Genomic DNA, 16,639 nt, shown 5'->3' on the forward strand with positions numbered 1-16,639 from the left:
CCTGGCCTCCCATTTCTCTAACTGGGACCACCGGGGTTAGTGTGGGCTGTGGGCTGGACTGTGGGCTGGGCTTCAGGGCTGGGGGTGGGAATGAGGTGTGATTAGGGAAGGGGAGGCGGAGGGAGCCGGGAATTTTGCCCAGGGAGGGGTGTCTGGGAGCGGAGGCAGCTGCAGTGGAAAATTCCAGGGAGATGGAGAAGCAGAGAATGGGAATCCTGCCCCAAGGCCCAAGGGAGCGCCTTGAAAATCTAAGAACTTGGACATTAGGGTCCGTAGGGACCCCAGGGAAAAGATCTAGGAAGCTGGACACCTGGATCGAATTTCTTTCCTGCATGGGGGAAGCATCCCTTAGCCTTCCCTATCTGGTTGGACAACAGATCAGTCTCCTGAAGTCCTGGCTTCATGAAAAATAAGCTGGAAGTGAGACCGAGGATGACTGGAGTGAGTGGGATGCTGAGAGCCTGCCCCTACAGTTTTGGGGGTTAGTCTCAGGGCCCCTGGGTCCAATGGTGTTAAATGCCTGTGTTTGCTCCTTTCCATAGAACTATTTCTGAGTCTTTGTGGAGGCTTGCCTATTCCTAGAATTCTCTTACTCTACAGTCCAATTGAGAATTTCTCCCACCAGTTGAATGGGGAAACTTGTGCTTCTTACACATTTTCTGAAGGTGGGAAAAAGGAGGCCAGGTGAAAACAAGGCAGACCTGAGCCCCCTGGAAACAATGACTTCTGGCCTGACATCCTAGAAATTTACCTTGCTACTGTGTGGGAGAGGTGTTCAATTTCAAATTATTTCCATCTCATTCCTATAGAATTCTTCCCCTCTCCAGCTTCCTGGATTTTTCCAGTGTGCCTATTTATCCCATAGTTTAAGCACTAAAGAAGGTCTAGTTATTGACAGAAACCTGAGAGTGGGGCTATCTTCACCCCTCTTTTATTTTTTTACCCCATTCCACTCCTATGACTTCATTTTCTATCTCCCATTTTTCCTGTGCTTTTAAAAAAATTTTTAATATTTTCAAAATTCAAGTCACTGGAGAGGTGAGAGCACATGGACTCTTAGAGAGGGATCTAAACTATCCTACCTTTAATCATGTTCTTTTTGAGTATGTTACCCCCCCCAGGAGTGTTAAGAAAATAAGAAGAAATCATCCTCATGTGCCGCACTACACACATGTGCCTTACTTACATCATGTGATTACTGGTCTAGTGTGTCCTATCCATCATCATATTCTACTCACTCATCACCATCATATTCTACTGACATCTAAGTTGATTTTAACTAAAAAAAAAAAAATTTACATTTTCTTTTTGTCCTCCATATCAAGCTTGAACTCTTGCACTTCAACAGACTTTTACTGAACTCCTACTAAGTGTTAGGTACTGTGCTATTGATGGACACAAAGCTGAGTGAAAAAGACATGGTCCCTGTCCTCAAGGAATAGAGGGAGAGAGTTTAGTATGTATAAGATGATGCCACTGCACTCTAGCCAGGGCGTCAGAGTGAGACTCTGTCTCAAAAAAAAAAAGCACAACCTGATAAGGAACATGTATCCAGGACTGTCTTTCTCCCATTCCAACCAGACGGCACACTGTCTCATCTCCATGGGCACTCCTTTTCTGGAATGCCTCCCTGATCTCTCCTGATTCTGCAAACCCTTATCCATACATTGTTCCTAACACCCAACTGTTACAGCAAGTGTTACAGCGAGTGATCCCGAGGACAAACCGAGTGGCACACGGAGTCGGAGAATCAAGGTTTATTTGCCGGGGGGCTCAGAGGGGTCTCACTACCAAATTCTGAGTCCTGTCTACCCAATTTTTCCCATTTTTATTAAGTTGGGGTGATCCAAGGGGAAGGGTCTCAGGTGACTAATGCCTGCTAGGTAATAGGTTAGTTGATGTGTCAGGTAATAGGTTAGTATTATGTTGATCCACCAGGTAATAGGTTTAGTGTTATGCTGATGTGCCAGGTAATAGGTTTAGTGTTATGCTGATGTGCCAGGTAATAGGTTAGTTGATGGGCCAGGTGTTAGGTTAGTATTATGCTGATGCGGGTCTTCCTTGAGGGGTGGGGGTCTCAGGTGGCTGCTGTGCTAAGTAATAGATGGGGGTTTTCCTTATCAAAACCACCTTCCTTGGTCTTCCACCCTTACTGATGTCTCCTCCTGTGGCATAGTACCTAGCACAATGCCCGGCACAAAAGAGGAAGAGCTCAATAAATCATGAATTTCAAGCCCCTTTTGGACTCTTAATCTCAGGGCCCTCTCAACCTTCTTTTTTTAAGTAGGCTGGGAAAACACACCGTGCTGCCAGGATACTGGCTTGCCTCTATCTAACTTGAGATCTTCTCATCAACTACTGATGTCCAGGTGGTAACTGTCTGTCTTTTACAGTTTGAACATCACAACTGAATTTTTTTTTTCTCTCTTTAGGTTTGTCTACTCTAAAGACAACACAACTGAATTTTCTGTGGCTTTCCTACTTCTCCGTGAAGTTTCTACCCAGCAAGAACAATTGGTTTCACCATTGTACCTCTCCTTCGGATTCCCTGATTGGCTTTTCTTATTCTCTGTGCCTTCCTTCATGACTCCTTCGCTTTTATACCTAGAGTAGTTTGCTATTGCGCAACCCTCCCCATCCTCCTTTCAGTTTCTCCCCCATGTGCACGCTTCAAAAAGCCTTCATGGGCCTTCAAAAAAGGCCAGAAGGAAGACTTCTTTTATAGCTGGTTTGCAGCTCTGTCCAATAAAACTTTCTGTGATGATGGAAATATCCTTTATCTGCAGTTTCCAATACATTAGCCACTAGCCACATGTGGTTACTGAACACTTGAACATGTGGCTAGTGCAATTGAGGAACTGAATTTTTATTTAAATTTAATTAAATTTAAATAGCCATATACGGCCAGTGGCTCCCATATTGGACAGCACCACTTTAGACCTTGGCCCTAAACTGCCTCTTTTTCTACCTCCTTTCCCACCTCCATCCCCAGTGGTCAGTAGAAAGTCAGAGAGCAACTCTAGCTGCTGTGTTGAAGGTCATCTGGGCCACTGCTGTCATATACTTTACCATAGGTATGTGTTTGTTCAGGGCTTTCATATTTTCACGGATTAAAGACTATGTGGCTGATCCAAAGGATCAGTAGAATAAAACTTAAAAGGCTAGAGAAACCAGGAACAGGAGTGACAGCTAAAGACTTATTTTGCCCAGAAGTTAAAACACTGCAGGAGGACTTAATAACCAGGAGGAGACAATGACAGTGTTGACTGAACCCTTCCAGGTGACTTCCGTCTCAGAGGTCCTATTCTCTCTCTCTCTCCAGACTCCCTGAGCTATTCCATCAAGCACTGCCATGGTTTTAAGTCCCTGTGCCAACATGTACCTTCAACACTGACAACTTTCAAATCTCTAGCACTGCTTCTCTCCTGAGCTCCAGAGTCATGACTCTACTCCCATTCTGGTCATCTCTCCCTGGATATACCACAGCTCCTCAAACCTTATACGTTCTGGCTGAAATTCCTTCGTGTTTTCCTATTTCACTTGGTGGTGCTGTTCTCTACCCACTCAGTCACGCTAGGGGGTCGTCCTAGACTCTACCTTTCCATTCCTGCCCCCGAGCCTTCATATTCCTTGAATGCTGCCTCTTTTCTCCAAGCGCCCCCAGCCTCTGCTCAAAGGGGCAACGTCCCTCACTGAATTTAAGCTGAAGCCCCTTAGGGTTTTCAACCATGATGAAAACATTTTTTTAATCTCCATCCTCTATCTCCACACCTGGCATATTGTAGAAGTTCAAGAATGTTTCCTAAAATGTGTAAACTGCCTTTCTACCTAAAATATAGACTGTTGTAATTTCCCTATTTAAAACCTTCTGGTAGCTTCTTCAGGCTTACAGGGTAAATTCCAGAAGTATAATAAATAGGGTCCCTCAAGGTCTGGTCCCTTCTAACTTCTGTAGCCTGACCTCTCACCACTATTCCCTCAAAAGTTTTGCTTCAGCGGTTTTTTTTAATCTCCTCATAGTTCTTCCCAAATGGGGCATACCTTTGTGCCTTTGCACCAACTGCATCTTCTGCCTGGAATGTTCTCCCTGGCTTCCCACCCCAGCCCCCACGTCACTCACTCCCTTTTCTGAACCACTTTTGCCCTTTTTGTTTGTTTGTTTTAGAGATAGGGGCCTGCTCTGTTGCCCAGACTAGAGTGCAGTGGCATGGTCATAGCTCACTGTAACCTCAAACTCTTGGGCTCAAGTGATCCTCCTGACGCAGCCTCCTGAGTAGCTGGGACTACTGGCAAATGCCACCACACCTGGCTAATTTTTTTATTTTTTGTACAGATGGGGTTTCGCTGTGTTGCCCAAGCTGGTCTTGAACTCCTGACCTCAAGAGATCCTCCTGCCTCGGCTTTCCAAAGTGCTGGGATTACAGTTATGAGCCACTGCACTCAGTGACTTTTGCCTTTTTAATATACATATTTCTGGTGTAGACTTCATCACAAGATTAAAATTGATTCCACATTGGTCATCCTTAGTAGGCTGTAAACTTCCTGGGCAGAGAACATGTCTGTCTTGTCTTTTTATCCCCAGCACCTATCTCTATGCCTAGCACATAGTAGGTCAATAAATGTCTATTGATGTGATCTACCACATGGTTAGCACAAACTTCAATTCTCAATAGCCATGTTAATGACACAACATACTGCCTCCTTGGGGATGTCTTTTTGTTTGTTTGTTTTGAGATAGAATCTTGCTCTGTCACCCAGGCTAGAGTGCAGAGGCGTCACCGTCACCGTAGCTCACAGCAAGCAACCTCAAACTCCTGGGCTCAAGGGCTCCTCCTGCCTCAGCCTCCCGAGTAGCTGGGACTACAGGCCCGTGCCAGCACACCCTGCTAATTTTTCTATTTTTAGTGGAGACAGGGTTTTGCTTTTGCTCAGACTGGTCTTGAATTCCTTGACTCAAGCAATCCTCCCACCTCAGCCTCCCAGGGTGCTAGGTTTGTAGGCGTGAGCCACCATGCCCGGCCATGGGATGTCTTTTTGAAATGATTAAAGGACAATTTGAAACTCCATTGCTAATGCCAACCATTAGCTTTAGAATATCTACCCAAGACAGTCTAACATCTAATACCTATGGTCCAACTAGGTGTGGAAGTCACTTATTCCTGTTGTCCACATCTCCTCCTTCCTTAGGTGGCTAGATTCAAGAGATAGGACTGCCCAGGTAGTTAACCTGTGCAGTCACATGGTCAGGATTTTCCAACCAGTCACAATTTTTAACATATTCTCAAACTATTTGTGCATACTCAGTTCAGTACTTGGCAGTGTGGTAAGCAAAATGGTCATTTAATCTCATTCAGTTGCCCAGGGCAAAACCTTGGAGGCATCCTCGACTCATCTCTCTCTCTCTCTCTCTCTCTCTCATACTGCATCCATCCATCAGCAAATTCTGTGAGCTCCATCTTCAAAATATATCTAGACCATGACCACTTCTCATTGCCTCTGCTGCTTCTAACCTGCTCTCGGCCACCATCACGTCTAGCTTATGGCAACGGCATGCTAATAGGTCTTTCTGTTTCTGCTCCCCCTCACTCCCCACTATACCCTCCATACAACAGCCAGAGTGATCCTTTTGCAGGTTTTACAAAGTCCCACATGATCTGGCTTCCTTCTTCCTCCGTAACCTCATCACTCACTACTGTTCTTTCCTTCCTTCACACCAGTCTGCATGCCTTGGCTTCTTTGTTGTTCCTTGAACACGCAAAGCATACTTTTGCCTCAGGGCCTTTGCGTTGCTATTTCTTCCGCCTTTCATCCCAGCTATTTCCCTCCCCTTGTTCAGGTCTCTGTTTAAATGTCACCTCATCAGTGAGGGCTTCCATAGTCACAAAGCAACCATCTCCCAGCTGCCTGTCCTTTTATCCTCCGTCTTCCTTGCTTTTTCTTTGTATCATCACTGTATCTCCAGAGCCATGAACGGTACCTGACACATAGCAGGCATTCAATAAATATTTGTTGAATGAATGGGGATAAAAAAACAAACTGAAAAGCTGACTTAAAAAAAAATGCTCCTGCCGGGCGCGGTGGCTCACACCTGTAATCCTAGCACTCTGGGAGGCCGAGGCGGGAGGATTGTTTGAGCTCAGGAGTTCGAGACCAGCCTGAGCAAGAGCGAGACCTCGTCTCTACTAAAAATAGAAAGAAATTATATGGACAGCTAAAAATATATATAGAAAACTTAGCCGGGCATGGTGGCGCATGCCTGTAGTCCCAGCTACTCAGGAGGCTGAGGCAGGAGGATTGCTTGAGCCCAGGAGTTTGAGGTTGCTGTGAGCTAGGCTGACACCACGGCACTCTAGCCCGGGCAAAAGAGCGAGACTCTCTCAAAAAAAAAAAAAAAAAAATGCTCCTGAGTCACTTTTCAATCTCATTCTCAGCTGGTGTCCACTTTCTCTCACCTTAGAGTTAATTTTTAGGGTTCATCTCCCTCCTCCAACACACACAGACATGTACACACACACTCACAGCCACACTCACTTCGGCTCAAGCAGGAAATCCAATCTCCCCCTAACTCCCACAACATGATTGCTCTACCCTCACTATGTTCAAATATCTAACCGCCCTGAGATTGCTCCAGATGTGTGATTTCTCATCTGAAGAGGGCCCCTTTTCTGGCCCATCTATACCCACTCAAGGACTTCCTGACTTTGGCTCCACCGGTAAAGCAGTGAATGCAGGAACCACTTTGTTTTTCTTCCTTCCCAACAATCCTTATTCTCCTTGTGTTAAGCCCCTAGCAGGGCCTGTTCTCCCTCCTCCATCTTATCATCTATGGGACACTCCAGTGACAGGAATTCCTGTTCATCACAGTTCACTGGACAGAGATGAAAGAGAGAGTGAAAGAGAGAGAGAGAAAAGGAGGGAGGAGAAGGGAAAGGAAGGAAAGGGGAAGGGGGGTAAGGAGAAAGAATACAGATGCAAACTTTGGTTACTTGTAAAATTACATCCCTTCAATTTCCTGGAGTAGACAGCTGCCTGTATGGTATGTTTCCACGGACTCTGAAAATGAGTTCTTGCATCTCCTCCTTCATCCTTACCTGTTCAAGAATTTCTTTTTAACCTGAGAAAAAACCCAGGCTTTGAGCCTTGTCTCTTGGAGGCTAAGTTGTAATTTGCAAATATTCCTAGGAGAGGTAATACATTGATTTCAAATCATGGAAAGGTAAAAACGATTGATATCAGATTCTTAAGTTTTGGAAGAAAACTTAAGCACCTAAAGGCTGTAGGTAGAGGAAGGATAACAGGTAACCAAAAACAAAAGGGAGGCTAGAAGATTGTACACTTCAAGTTGTCAGGGACTACATCTTTTTTTGGTATTTATGCTTAGTACCATGTACCTTGGACAGTGCTAGGCCTCATTAGACATTTGTTGATTGGCTGAACAATGAAGAACTTGCTTTGGAAGGAGGAGAGGACAAAAAATACTAGATAGGATCTCTTTAGTTAAGTCTGGGCCACAGAGCCCTCACCGGGGTAACTCTTGATCACATGTCAAAGGAGGAAAAGGGGCAGCTGCATGTTGGGATGTCCAGGATTTTACTAAGTCTCCTCCCCAGAAATACTAATGAAAACCAAATTTTCTTGTATTCTGTTTTCCTTTGACTTTTCCAATCTGCCAGCTTATATCTTAATTTTATCTGCCTCTGTCCCCCACCCCCGTCTCCATTATTGTTTTTTCCTCTTCAATTACGATTAATTCCAAAGAAAGCTGAGAGGCCCTGCTTCCACCCAGCACCTTTTCCTGACTCACCAGGGATCCCCTCTTCCTTCTGCCCCAGGGAATTACTGGGAACAAATCTTTCTCATTGCTCAGGCTCCACAGAGCACTAATATGGCTAATAGCCATAGGAAAGAACCAGGGGAGGGCTGGAGTTTGAATAAGGCTGGTTTAAAGTCCATCCTAGATAGTCCAAATCCCCTGACCCAAGGGGGAAGGTCCTTTCCTCCAGCAGAGCTAGATTTTATGCAAGACATTTAGTATGTCAAAGTGTCAGGCTCTGGCCTTGGAGTCAGGGCTCCCGGGCCCTGTTTTTAGCTTCGCCCCTGGGTGATCCTGCTTAATTGCGTTCTCCACCCCTTTCTTCCCCCAAACTTTAGACCCTTGACCTACCTCCCTGACTAGAGGCAAGAAAGATCAGTGCAGGACTGAGAGCTCCCGAGGACACAAGAGTTAGAGAAAAGAAAGGGGAGATTGGTACTGAACTAAAAGATTTCAGAACTCGAACCTTTCCCCAACCCGACCCTTCACAGATGGTAACGGAGGGGTCCAGGAGCCTCTCTAGCACCAGTTCCCAAGGGGCTCTAGTTCCAGCCTGGCCGAGGAGCGCCATCTGGCGGCCAGCCTTCCCAACCCCGATTCTCTTTGCCCTAGTCCGACTTTTCAAAGCCCGAATTGGACCTGGGCTGGCGAGTTGTTACCTCCTCCTCTACGTCACTCCGAGGACTCCGCCCTGCCAGGGACGCTCCTCCTCCCGGAGGGACAGGGCTAAGCGCCTCCCCCGCAAAATACTGGCTTTCCTACCTCTCCGGCAGGACGCTTCTCCAGTAGAAAATCTGCTTAAAGCTCCCCGCAGGGCTCCGCCCCAGCTCTTCGCCCACTGAGAGCCCGCCCCTCCCCCGAGGGTATCTGCCCCTCGTCCTCCCTTCCCGTTTCTCCGGAGAGGACGGGCTGTGCCGCCCTGCCCCCTCACCTACCCCGCTCCACCCTGTCCCTCCCAAAGAATGGATGCCTGTCCTCCTCGTCCCCACCCTTACAGGGAACTTCTTCCTGTCCACAGCACCCAAATCCAGGTTATTATGGGGCTTCCCCTACCCTAGTCCCCAGAGGCCCCGCTCCCCTGCGCCCAGCCCCCCTCACCCCACAGTCCCGGGGACGCAGCCCCAACCTCCTCTCCACCCACGCCAGTGGGCGGGGCTCCTGCGGGCCAGCCCCGGGGTGGGCGGCCCGTCGTGACGTCACTTCCGCCCGGGCCTGGCCGAGGTTGGGCTCCGCGGGCCGAGGCGGGGTGCCGTGGTGGTGGCAGCCGTGGGAGGAGGCGGCCCGGCAGGTCGGGGATCTCAAGCCCAGAGCAATCCCCGCGTACGGGGCCGCGATCCTGATCCTGCAGCGCATTGAGAAGCGATACCGGCCGGATGGGCCGCTGAGCCCGAATCGGGGACCGGTGAGGCTCGAGCAGAGCGGGCAGCCCCGGGCGGGAGCGGGCCCGCGGGGCTGCAGGTTCTGGGAGCCTGGGATGCGGGGAGGGGAGTCAGGCCTGCCCCTCCTCGCCCGGCGGGAAGGCGGGAGCTGGGAGAGCCGCCGACCGGCGGGGTCGGCATGGTGAGGCTGGCCTGGGGGAGGCCTGGCGGTGGCTGGGCGTGAAGAGGGGGCGGAGTGGCTGGGGTCATTAATGGAGCAGAGGGCCGGCAGTGGGGGTTCTCATCTAGAACGGTGGCGTCGGGGGAGGCGGAGGAGTATGCTCCTGGCCAGGGCTTTGGGAAGAGGATGGCCCTGAGTGGAGGAAGCAAAACCCTGAGAGGTTTGGAAAAATTTTCCACGGCCCTAATTGGTTTGAAGAGCTCTTTTCTCCATAGAGGGTTGTGTGGAACACCTGGAGAAGGATTCCCTGGAGTTTAGGGGGTCACTTACAGTACCTAGAAGGGACGGTGCTCCCAGAGTCCCGACACTGAGTGGGTGTGCAAAAAGCCTGGCCGCCTCCAAGTGTCTGAGCCTCCACATCTTTCCAGCGTGGAGCCCCCTGGAGCTAAGATCAGGATGTTCCGCTTCATGAGGGACGTGGAACCTGAGGATCCCATGTTCCTGATGTGAGTATTCCCTCCCCCTCCCGCCCTAGAGCACTCTTCCCACCTCACTGCAGGTCTCTCTGTGAAGTTCAGACATACATCTGGGTTCCCATTGCTGGGAATGCTTGGAACTGGCCGGATACCCAGGTCTAGCTCTGACTTAGAGGGAAGTAGGCATCTGTACCACTGTTGCCCCGTTTTTATTTTTCGGGTCTGGGGGTCAAGAGCTTGGCCCTTCTGCCATCCATACTATATGCTTACTCCACAGGGACCCATTTGCTATTCACCGCCAGCAAATGAGCCGTATGTTGTCAGGTGGCTTTGGATATAGCCCCTTCCTCAGCATCACAGATGGCAACATGCCAGGGACCAGGCCTGCCAGCCGCAGGATGCAGGTAATGGTGCTGAAACATGTCTGAGACCTAAAGAGAGATTGGAGGGTGGATGGTAAAGCACTTTATTTTTCTTGCACTACAGCTAACTTAGCAAGTGAAATGGTCTAGGAGTAGGAGGAGTCTAGAAAAAGGGCTTTGTGACCCCCTTTTGAGAGGATGGAAAAAAATTTGAGGCCATGATCCTGGTTCGGGATTGTAAGGAGACAGGATGTGGTCTCTAATTTCTGTTCCTCATGTGTTCCTGTAGGCTGGGGCTGTCTCCCCCTTCGGGATGCTGGGAATGGTGAGTCTTTCTGCCTCAGACACACTTTATATCCTTAAATGTTGTTTCCAAATGTACCTCTTTGGAATAGCCTCCTGGGTAACCCCAGAATCTTCTCTTTTTATGGCATTCACAAAGCTCTGAGCCTGTTGGGTGCCGTGAGTCCTGTGAGTTAAACTCCTGTACTCCTAGAAGTTCAAATCCCTTAGGAAGATGCAATTGTCTCACAAAGTTTGGTCTTTTGAGGAGGGAGGTGCAGTTGAAGGGACAACTAGAGATGTTTTTTAGGAGATTTTAACAATTTAATGCTCTATCTCTTTGGAAGTTAGAATTCATTAACTTTGGTTTGCTTCCTAAAGACGGGGGCGGTGGGGGATACAGCAGTCAGGAGAAGTCTCATTGGATCAGAGCAACCATTGAGACTGAGAAAGAGGTCGGCCGTTTACTGGGGAAACATGCGCTGGCCTTGTTAATGGAGAATGAGAAAGAGCACTTGGTAGACATGAATGAAGGAGGAAGAGAAAGGGAATGTGTAGCCATGTGGCTAGTGGGTACCTAAACAAGATCATCTGAGTACTGACTTTGCTTTCTTGCCTCTGTTTTCCATCTCATTCCTCCAGTCGGGTGGCTTCATGGACATGTTTGGGATGATGAATGACATGATTGGGAACATGGTGAGACTCTTGCCCCATACCCTTGTTCGCAGCGATGGCTGACAACACATTGAGTCCTCTGAGGCAGGAGTGTGCTAGTGCAGGGTTCGAGCTGCAGAGAGGAGTTGAAGCCAGAGAGCACTGGGACTCTGTCTCTGCTCTCATGCCTGAATGTGCAGCAGCAGCAGTCTTATTAAGTATGCAGTTAAGGCTCTCTCTCTTTTAGGTCTTTCTTATTTATTGTTGGAGTTAGAGGAATTTGGCGGGTAATAATGAGTCCTGATATTTTCTCAGTGCTCACATTTTGTGAGAAAGATCTGGACAAGAACAGGCAGCTGAAGGGTGAAATTCCTTCTCCAGAGTGGATGCCTCCTACCCTTCCTACCCTTTCCTCAGGAACACATGACAGCTGGAGGCAATTGCCAGACGTTCTCGTCCTCCACTGTCATCTCCTACTCCAATACGGGTGATGGTGCCCCCAAGGTCTACCAGGAGACATCAGAGATGCGCTCAGCACCAGGCGGGGTGAGTGGGCAGTCCCTCCTGTCCCAAAGAAGGCAGGATTGAGTGGCACCTACAGCAACCCTGGCTGCTTTTTTCAGGATTGGGTTGTGGTGGTGGTGGGAGTGTTTATCCTGGATGGTACAGCCAGGGCTCTAGAAGGGGCGGCTGAGTGTGCCATGTTCTGCCTCATCGTAGATCCGGGAGACTCGGAGGACTGTTCGGGATTCGGACAGTGGATTAGAGCAGATGTCCATCGGGCATCACATCCGGGACAGGGCTCACATTCTCCAGCGCTCCCGAAACCACCGCACAGGGGACCAGGAGGAGCGGCAGGACTACATTAACCTGGATGAGAGTGAGCCTGCCTTCCTGCTTCTTGGCCAGCAGCCTCTAGTCCACTTCCTGTGAGCTAGGCAATACCCCTACCCCCATAGATACTTCCTGGGCAAAATTATGGGGGAGCTCTCTACTCCTACCTCACTGGGAGCCTTGTTGTCCAGCTTGGGGCTGAGTCAGCTGCTGGCAGTCCCGTCACCAGGGAAGGGCACACTTTGTCCCTGAAGTCAATTATTGATATTAATAGTATTCTACCTTTCTCCATCTGGACCAATTTTGTTTCTTCTCTCTTTATTTCATTTTTTTCAACTCAGCAAATATTTATTAAATACCTATTGTGTACATAGGGTTATGAATCTTAACTAAGTAATTTTCCCATTAATTTTCCCATTCCTGATTTCTTTCTCCAGTAGTCATGCCCTAGGCCTGCCAGTGGCTTCCAGGGACCATGTTGAAGCCAAAAGAGCTAAATGAAGTTGCTGTCCTTCCTCCCACATCCCCACTCACATATCTCAGCCCTTGCCCATTTTTTGGTCTGAGAAGGCTGTGGCACACTGACACATCTGCTTCCAGAAGCCAGGCCACACACAGGAGTCACACCTGCTGTCTGTGTCCTCTTCAGGTGAGGCTGCAGCATTTGACGATGAGTGGCGGAGGGAGACATCCCGATTCCGGCAGCAGCGCCCCTTGGAATTTCGACGGCATGAGGCGTCAGGGAGTGGGGGACGAAGGGCTGAGGGGCCTCCCCGCCTGGCCATACAGGGACCTGAGGACTCCCCTTCCCGACAGTCCCGCCGCTATGACTGGTGAGGGCCCTTGGCCCGCAGCCCCTCTTGTAAGTATTTGAGGGGGGAATGGGAAGGAGGGCTTTGGGGGTGTACCTGTGCACATTCTCTGCCAGGAGGCAGGGGCAGTCCAGGTTCCCAGCAGATACTGCCTTGACAGTAGCAGTTTTAGTTGGCGTGGAAAGAGACAATATTTTCACTGGGGTAGGAATTAACACCCCACTCCTGGCTTTTTATTTTTTCTTCCTGTGACTTGTGCTCATCTCTCTTCTCCAGGTACAGGCTGAGAGGCTGAGAGATCATCCCCTGAAATAACTTTTCCTCTCCAACTCCCACCCCCAATTTAATATTAAATTAACAGGCCAGCTGGCCCCCACCTCTCCCTGGGGGTCTCAGGGAGAATCTTTCACTGCCCCCTCTACCTACTTTTTCCTTCTTTAATCCCCTCACCACAATGATTCCACTTCTCCTGTGTCCACTAACTTGATTTTCCATTTTGCTGCTCCATCTCTGAACCTCCTCGCCTTCCCCATTCTACCCTGCCATGCATTGAAGGGCCTTGGGGGTGAGCTCTGGGTTCAGGGGCCTGCTCCATCCCTCAGCTACCCCAGATCTTTGCCCACCTCTTCCTCAGAGCCCCCACTGAGGGGCCATAGCCCCGTGCAGGGCTGTGCAGGGGGCCGACTGGTTCCCAGTCCTTCCCTGCAACCCCTACCCAGACACACATCACAGAAATCTTCCCTACACCCTTCTCTGCCTTTATTTTTTGATTTGTGCAACTTGTAACTAGGTGTTTATGGAATAAAGGAGAATGGAAAAAAGACCAAGTGGGATTCTGGCTGTACTTTTGATCTGCTTCTGTTCAGTTGAACGCTCTTGTCTTCTGCTAGTCCTTTTTTTTTTTTTTTTTACCTTCTGTCCTGTCTCCACATGTGGCCTTCTTAACTCAGAGTTCAATCCCGGATAGTGGGACTGTCCGAGCACTGGCAGATGCAGGCCAGCAGCACTTGGCTGGGCTGGGCTGGGCTGGGCTCAGGGCATGACACCGTAAGCAACTGTCTCGCTGACGCCCTCTCTCTTATTTACCAGTCTTCAGGGGGCATGTCAGGAGTATCTCGTAGGTGGCTGAGGAATTTCTTGCCCCTTGCCCGTTGGGCAGAGTTTGTCCCCTGTACTGTGGGAGGGAATACTTCTTCTGTAGAACAGGAAGGAGCCATATAACCCTACACAGGCCTGGAAGGGGGAGGAATCAGGTCAGCAGCATTCCTCAAACCCTATGCCCCGAGTTGTCAAGAACTTGAGCCCAGGGAGGGAGACCAGAGAAGGACACTAACCTGGAACCCGAGCAGGACTGAAAGGGCATGAGGAGCTCAAATTTCTCAAGATGTTCACACTTGCTTTGCCTAGCCAAATGGGTCACTCTGTTCCCCTTGGGAACTTACTTAGTGATGGTAAATGCTTTTGAGAGTCTGATGTTTCCTCTTTATAAAAATCTTCAATTCTTTTGAGTTGGTAAGGGCAAAAAGATACTCTTAGGACTCGGGTCCTCTCAGGGAAGGGAGCGTTTCCCCCCTGCCTTCCATGGGCGAGTAGATTCATAAGGATAAGGAGGATTTGTCCAGGCGCTCAATGAGCAGAGAAGCAGCTGAGTTCAGTAAGCAGGCGCTGGCTTCCTAGTGCAGTGCAGTTCCTAAATCTCGTTCAATAGGGCTGGTAAAGGTGCGTGACTGGGTCAAGGGAACCAGTGGCTGTGAGAATCCAAGAATCCCAGAAGTCAAGCAGGTCTAGACTACTCATCATCACCTGGGTTCTGAATTGTGGGTGCTGGAACTCAAAGCATGCACAACCCTCATCTTTAAGTAACCTGTGGTCTGTCCAGATAGGCACATACCTACTTCCTCTAGGAGTGGGAGGAGCTTTCCTCAGTCTCCTGAGGAGGCAGCCAGGTGAAAATAGCCCAGGACTTGTAGAAGAAGGAGCCCTGAGGCTTAGTCCTCAGCTCAGCTCTGCCACAACCTAGTCTTGTGGTCTCAGGCAGGTCATTCACTTCCCCGTACCTCAATTATGTAGGTCTCTTCCGGCCACAAAATCTCAGGCTACAGTTCCTGCCTGGCCTCCAGCTGGGTCTCAGTTCCAGTGCCCACACTCAGGTGTAGTTCTGAGTGGGGCTGGAGCCGGGCAAGGCTGCCCCGACCTCAGTCAAGGTAAGTCAGTCCAGTGTTTCACAAGCTCTCCAGTTGGGGGGCCTGGCTTTCTGGCCTCTGAACTAAATAGCACCCCTGCTTCCTGCTCGAGGGTGAGGACCTCCCCTCAGCCCAGCACTTAATGGGGCCTGTGGCCGTAGTTCTCAGCAGGGATTGTGGGAAATGAGGTGTTAGCAGCAGTAGAGTGAGGTGCTCAGGAACAGTCTCCTGGCACTTCCTGGCCTGTCTGCTGCTGTGGGGTTAGGGCCGAGGAGCAGAGAGGAAAGGAACTCTTGGAGGAACACGAATATTTTGCTTCTGGTCAGCCTCACACAGTAGCTACCCCTCAGTTCCTGACCCAACTAACGTCCAGGGGATGTGGGCAGATTCACTGAGGTTATTTCCCCCACTCCAGGAAGTTGTTGGTCCGAAGAGGCTGACACTAGGAGTGAGACTGAGCAGAATAACATGGAGGAGGAATTCTGCTCATGAATGCAGACACATGAGCACAACCTAACTCCACCACCAAGTATCCACAACTCTGAGAAAGACTCTTAATCTCTCATCACCAGTTCCTGGCTTTGGAAAATGGGCTTTTCTGGGCACTGGTGGCCACGGGGACATGGATTCATACCTCAGAATTGTGAGAATTGAGTTAGAGAAACCATTTGACACAATGCATGGGATATAAATGACTGCTCTGTTCCTCGTATTTCTCCCTGATGACTGTCCCTGCCTTGCTTCTTCCGTGTTCTCTGGTGGTCCCTCATGCCCCACTCCATCCTGAGGACTCCTAAAGTACTTCCAGACCACCTGGGTCTCACCTTACTAGCCTTGAATCTGCCCCAGCCCTCCACCTTCCACCCCAGCTACTGACTGTCGTCTGCTACCCTCCCCATGCCTCAGCCCCACAGATCAACCAGTAGAAACAAATGCCTGGGGCCACTCTGATCCTGCCCTGCTTGGGATTTGGGATTTTTTCCCCTCCTATTGTAATGGCCTCAGGTCCTAGTAATGCCCTTTCTCCTCCTTCCTCTACTCAATGTCTGAGTCACATAAACCAAGGTTACCCAGAGAACCAGGAACTGACCTACATTAAGAACCCACTAGTCTGGTCTTGCAGCCCACATATTCCAAGTCCATCTAGCTCCACCTACCCTCAGGCCCTTATGCTCCCTGTCTTGGGAATGTCATTCCAGGGGCTGAGGGGCCAGCAAAGGTCAAGGATTCCTTCTCTCAGGCCCATTGCAGCCGGGCTAGGAAGAAGAAAGTAATCTTTACCTCTCTTGCTCTAGACATCACTGGAGTCTTCAGAGAGGAGAGGGGGAGACAGGTGAGGCTGCACTAGGAGGGGAAGTCCTGGGAGGTAAGAGAAATAGCTGAGGAGATGGGGCATGGGGAGGAGACCTCAGGCAGCTGGTTCTCCTAGGGAGCCAGCAGCTAGCCTCATCGCTGGGGAGCGGCTGTGGGGGCACGGAGCTGGCATAGCTTGACGGAGGGGCAAGTGAGGAGCCTGAGATGAAGCTAGCAGAGCTGCCACACGGGTGGGCCTGAAGCCCTCTGGTGCAGAGTGGTGACTGCTCTGAGCCTTCTCAGCCTCAATGTTGGGTCTTAAACAGTATCTCTAGGGGGACCAGAGAAGCAGCCAGTGTTTCCTCCTTTGGGCTCAGGCCCAACTGGACTG

At 49.8% G+C, this 16,639-nt stretch overlaps 1 protein-coding gene across 1 annotated transcript; it reads left to right on the forward strand.

Annotated features, from left to right (window-relative positions):
* The first annotated feature begins 9,001 nt into the window (after positions 1 to 9,001).
* MLF2 (myeloid leukemia factor 2) lies at positions 9,002 to 13,595 on the forward strand. Its single transcript, XM_045554469.1, has 9 exons — positions 9,002 to 9,215; positions 9,781 to 9,858; positions 10,106 to 10,232; positions 10,480 to 10,515; positions 11,115 to 11,168; positions 11,544 to 11,672; positions 11,847 to 12,006; positions 12,610 to 12,822; positions 13,049 to 13,595. Exons 2-8 carry the CDS (start codon positions 9,809 to 9,811, stop codon positions 12,795 to 12,797), a joined length of 744 nt encoding a protein of 247 aa, XP_045410425.1. The 5' UTR covers positions 9,002 to 9,215; positions 9,781 to 9,808; the 3' UTR covers positions 12,798 to 12,822; positions 13,049 to 13,595.
* The last annotated feature ends 3,044 nt before the right edge of the window (positions 13,596 to 16,639 follow it).

The sequence above is a fragment of the Lemur catta genome, chromosome 6, assembly GCF_020740605.2.
Source record: "Lemur catta isolate mLemCat1 chromosome 6, mLemCat1.pri, whole genome shotgun sequence".
In the NCBI taxonomy this organism is placed as follows: Eukaryota; Metazoa; Chordata; class Mammalia; order Primates; family Lemuridae; genus Lemur; species Lemur catta.

Coding starts and splice junctions, on each gene's coding strand:
- MLF2 (XM_045554469.1), top strand. CDS start 9,809: ATGTTCCGCTTCATGAGGGACGTGGAACCTGAGGATCCCATGTTCCTG. Junction 10,516..11,114: donor CCTTCGGGATGCTGGGAATG/GTGAGTCTTTCT, acceptor TCATTCCTCCAG/TCGGGTGGCTTCATGGACAT. Junction 11,673..11,846: donor TGCGCTCAGCACCAGGCGGG/GTGAGTGGGCAG, acceptor GCCTCATCGTAG/ATCCGGGAGACTCGGAGGAC.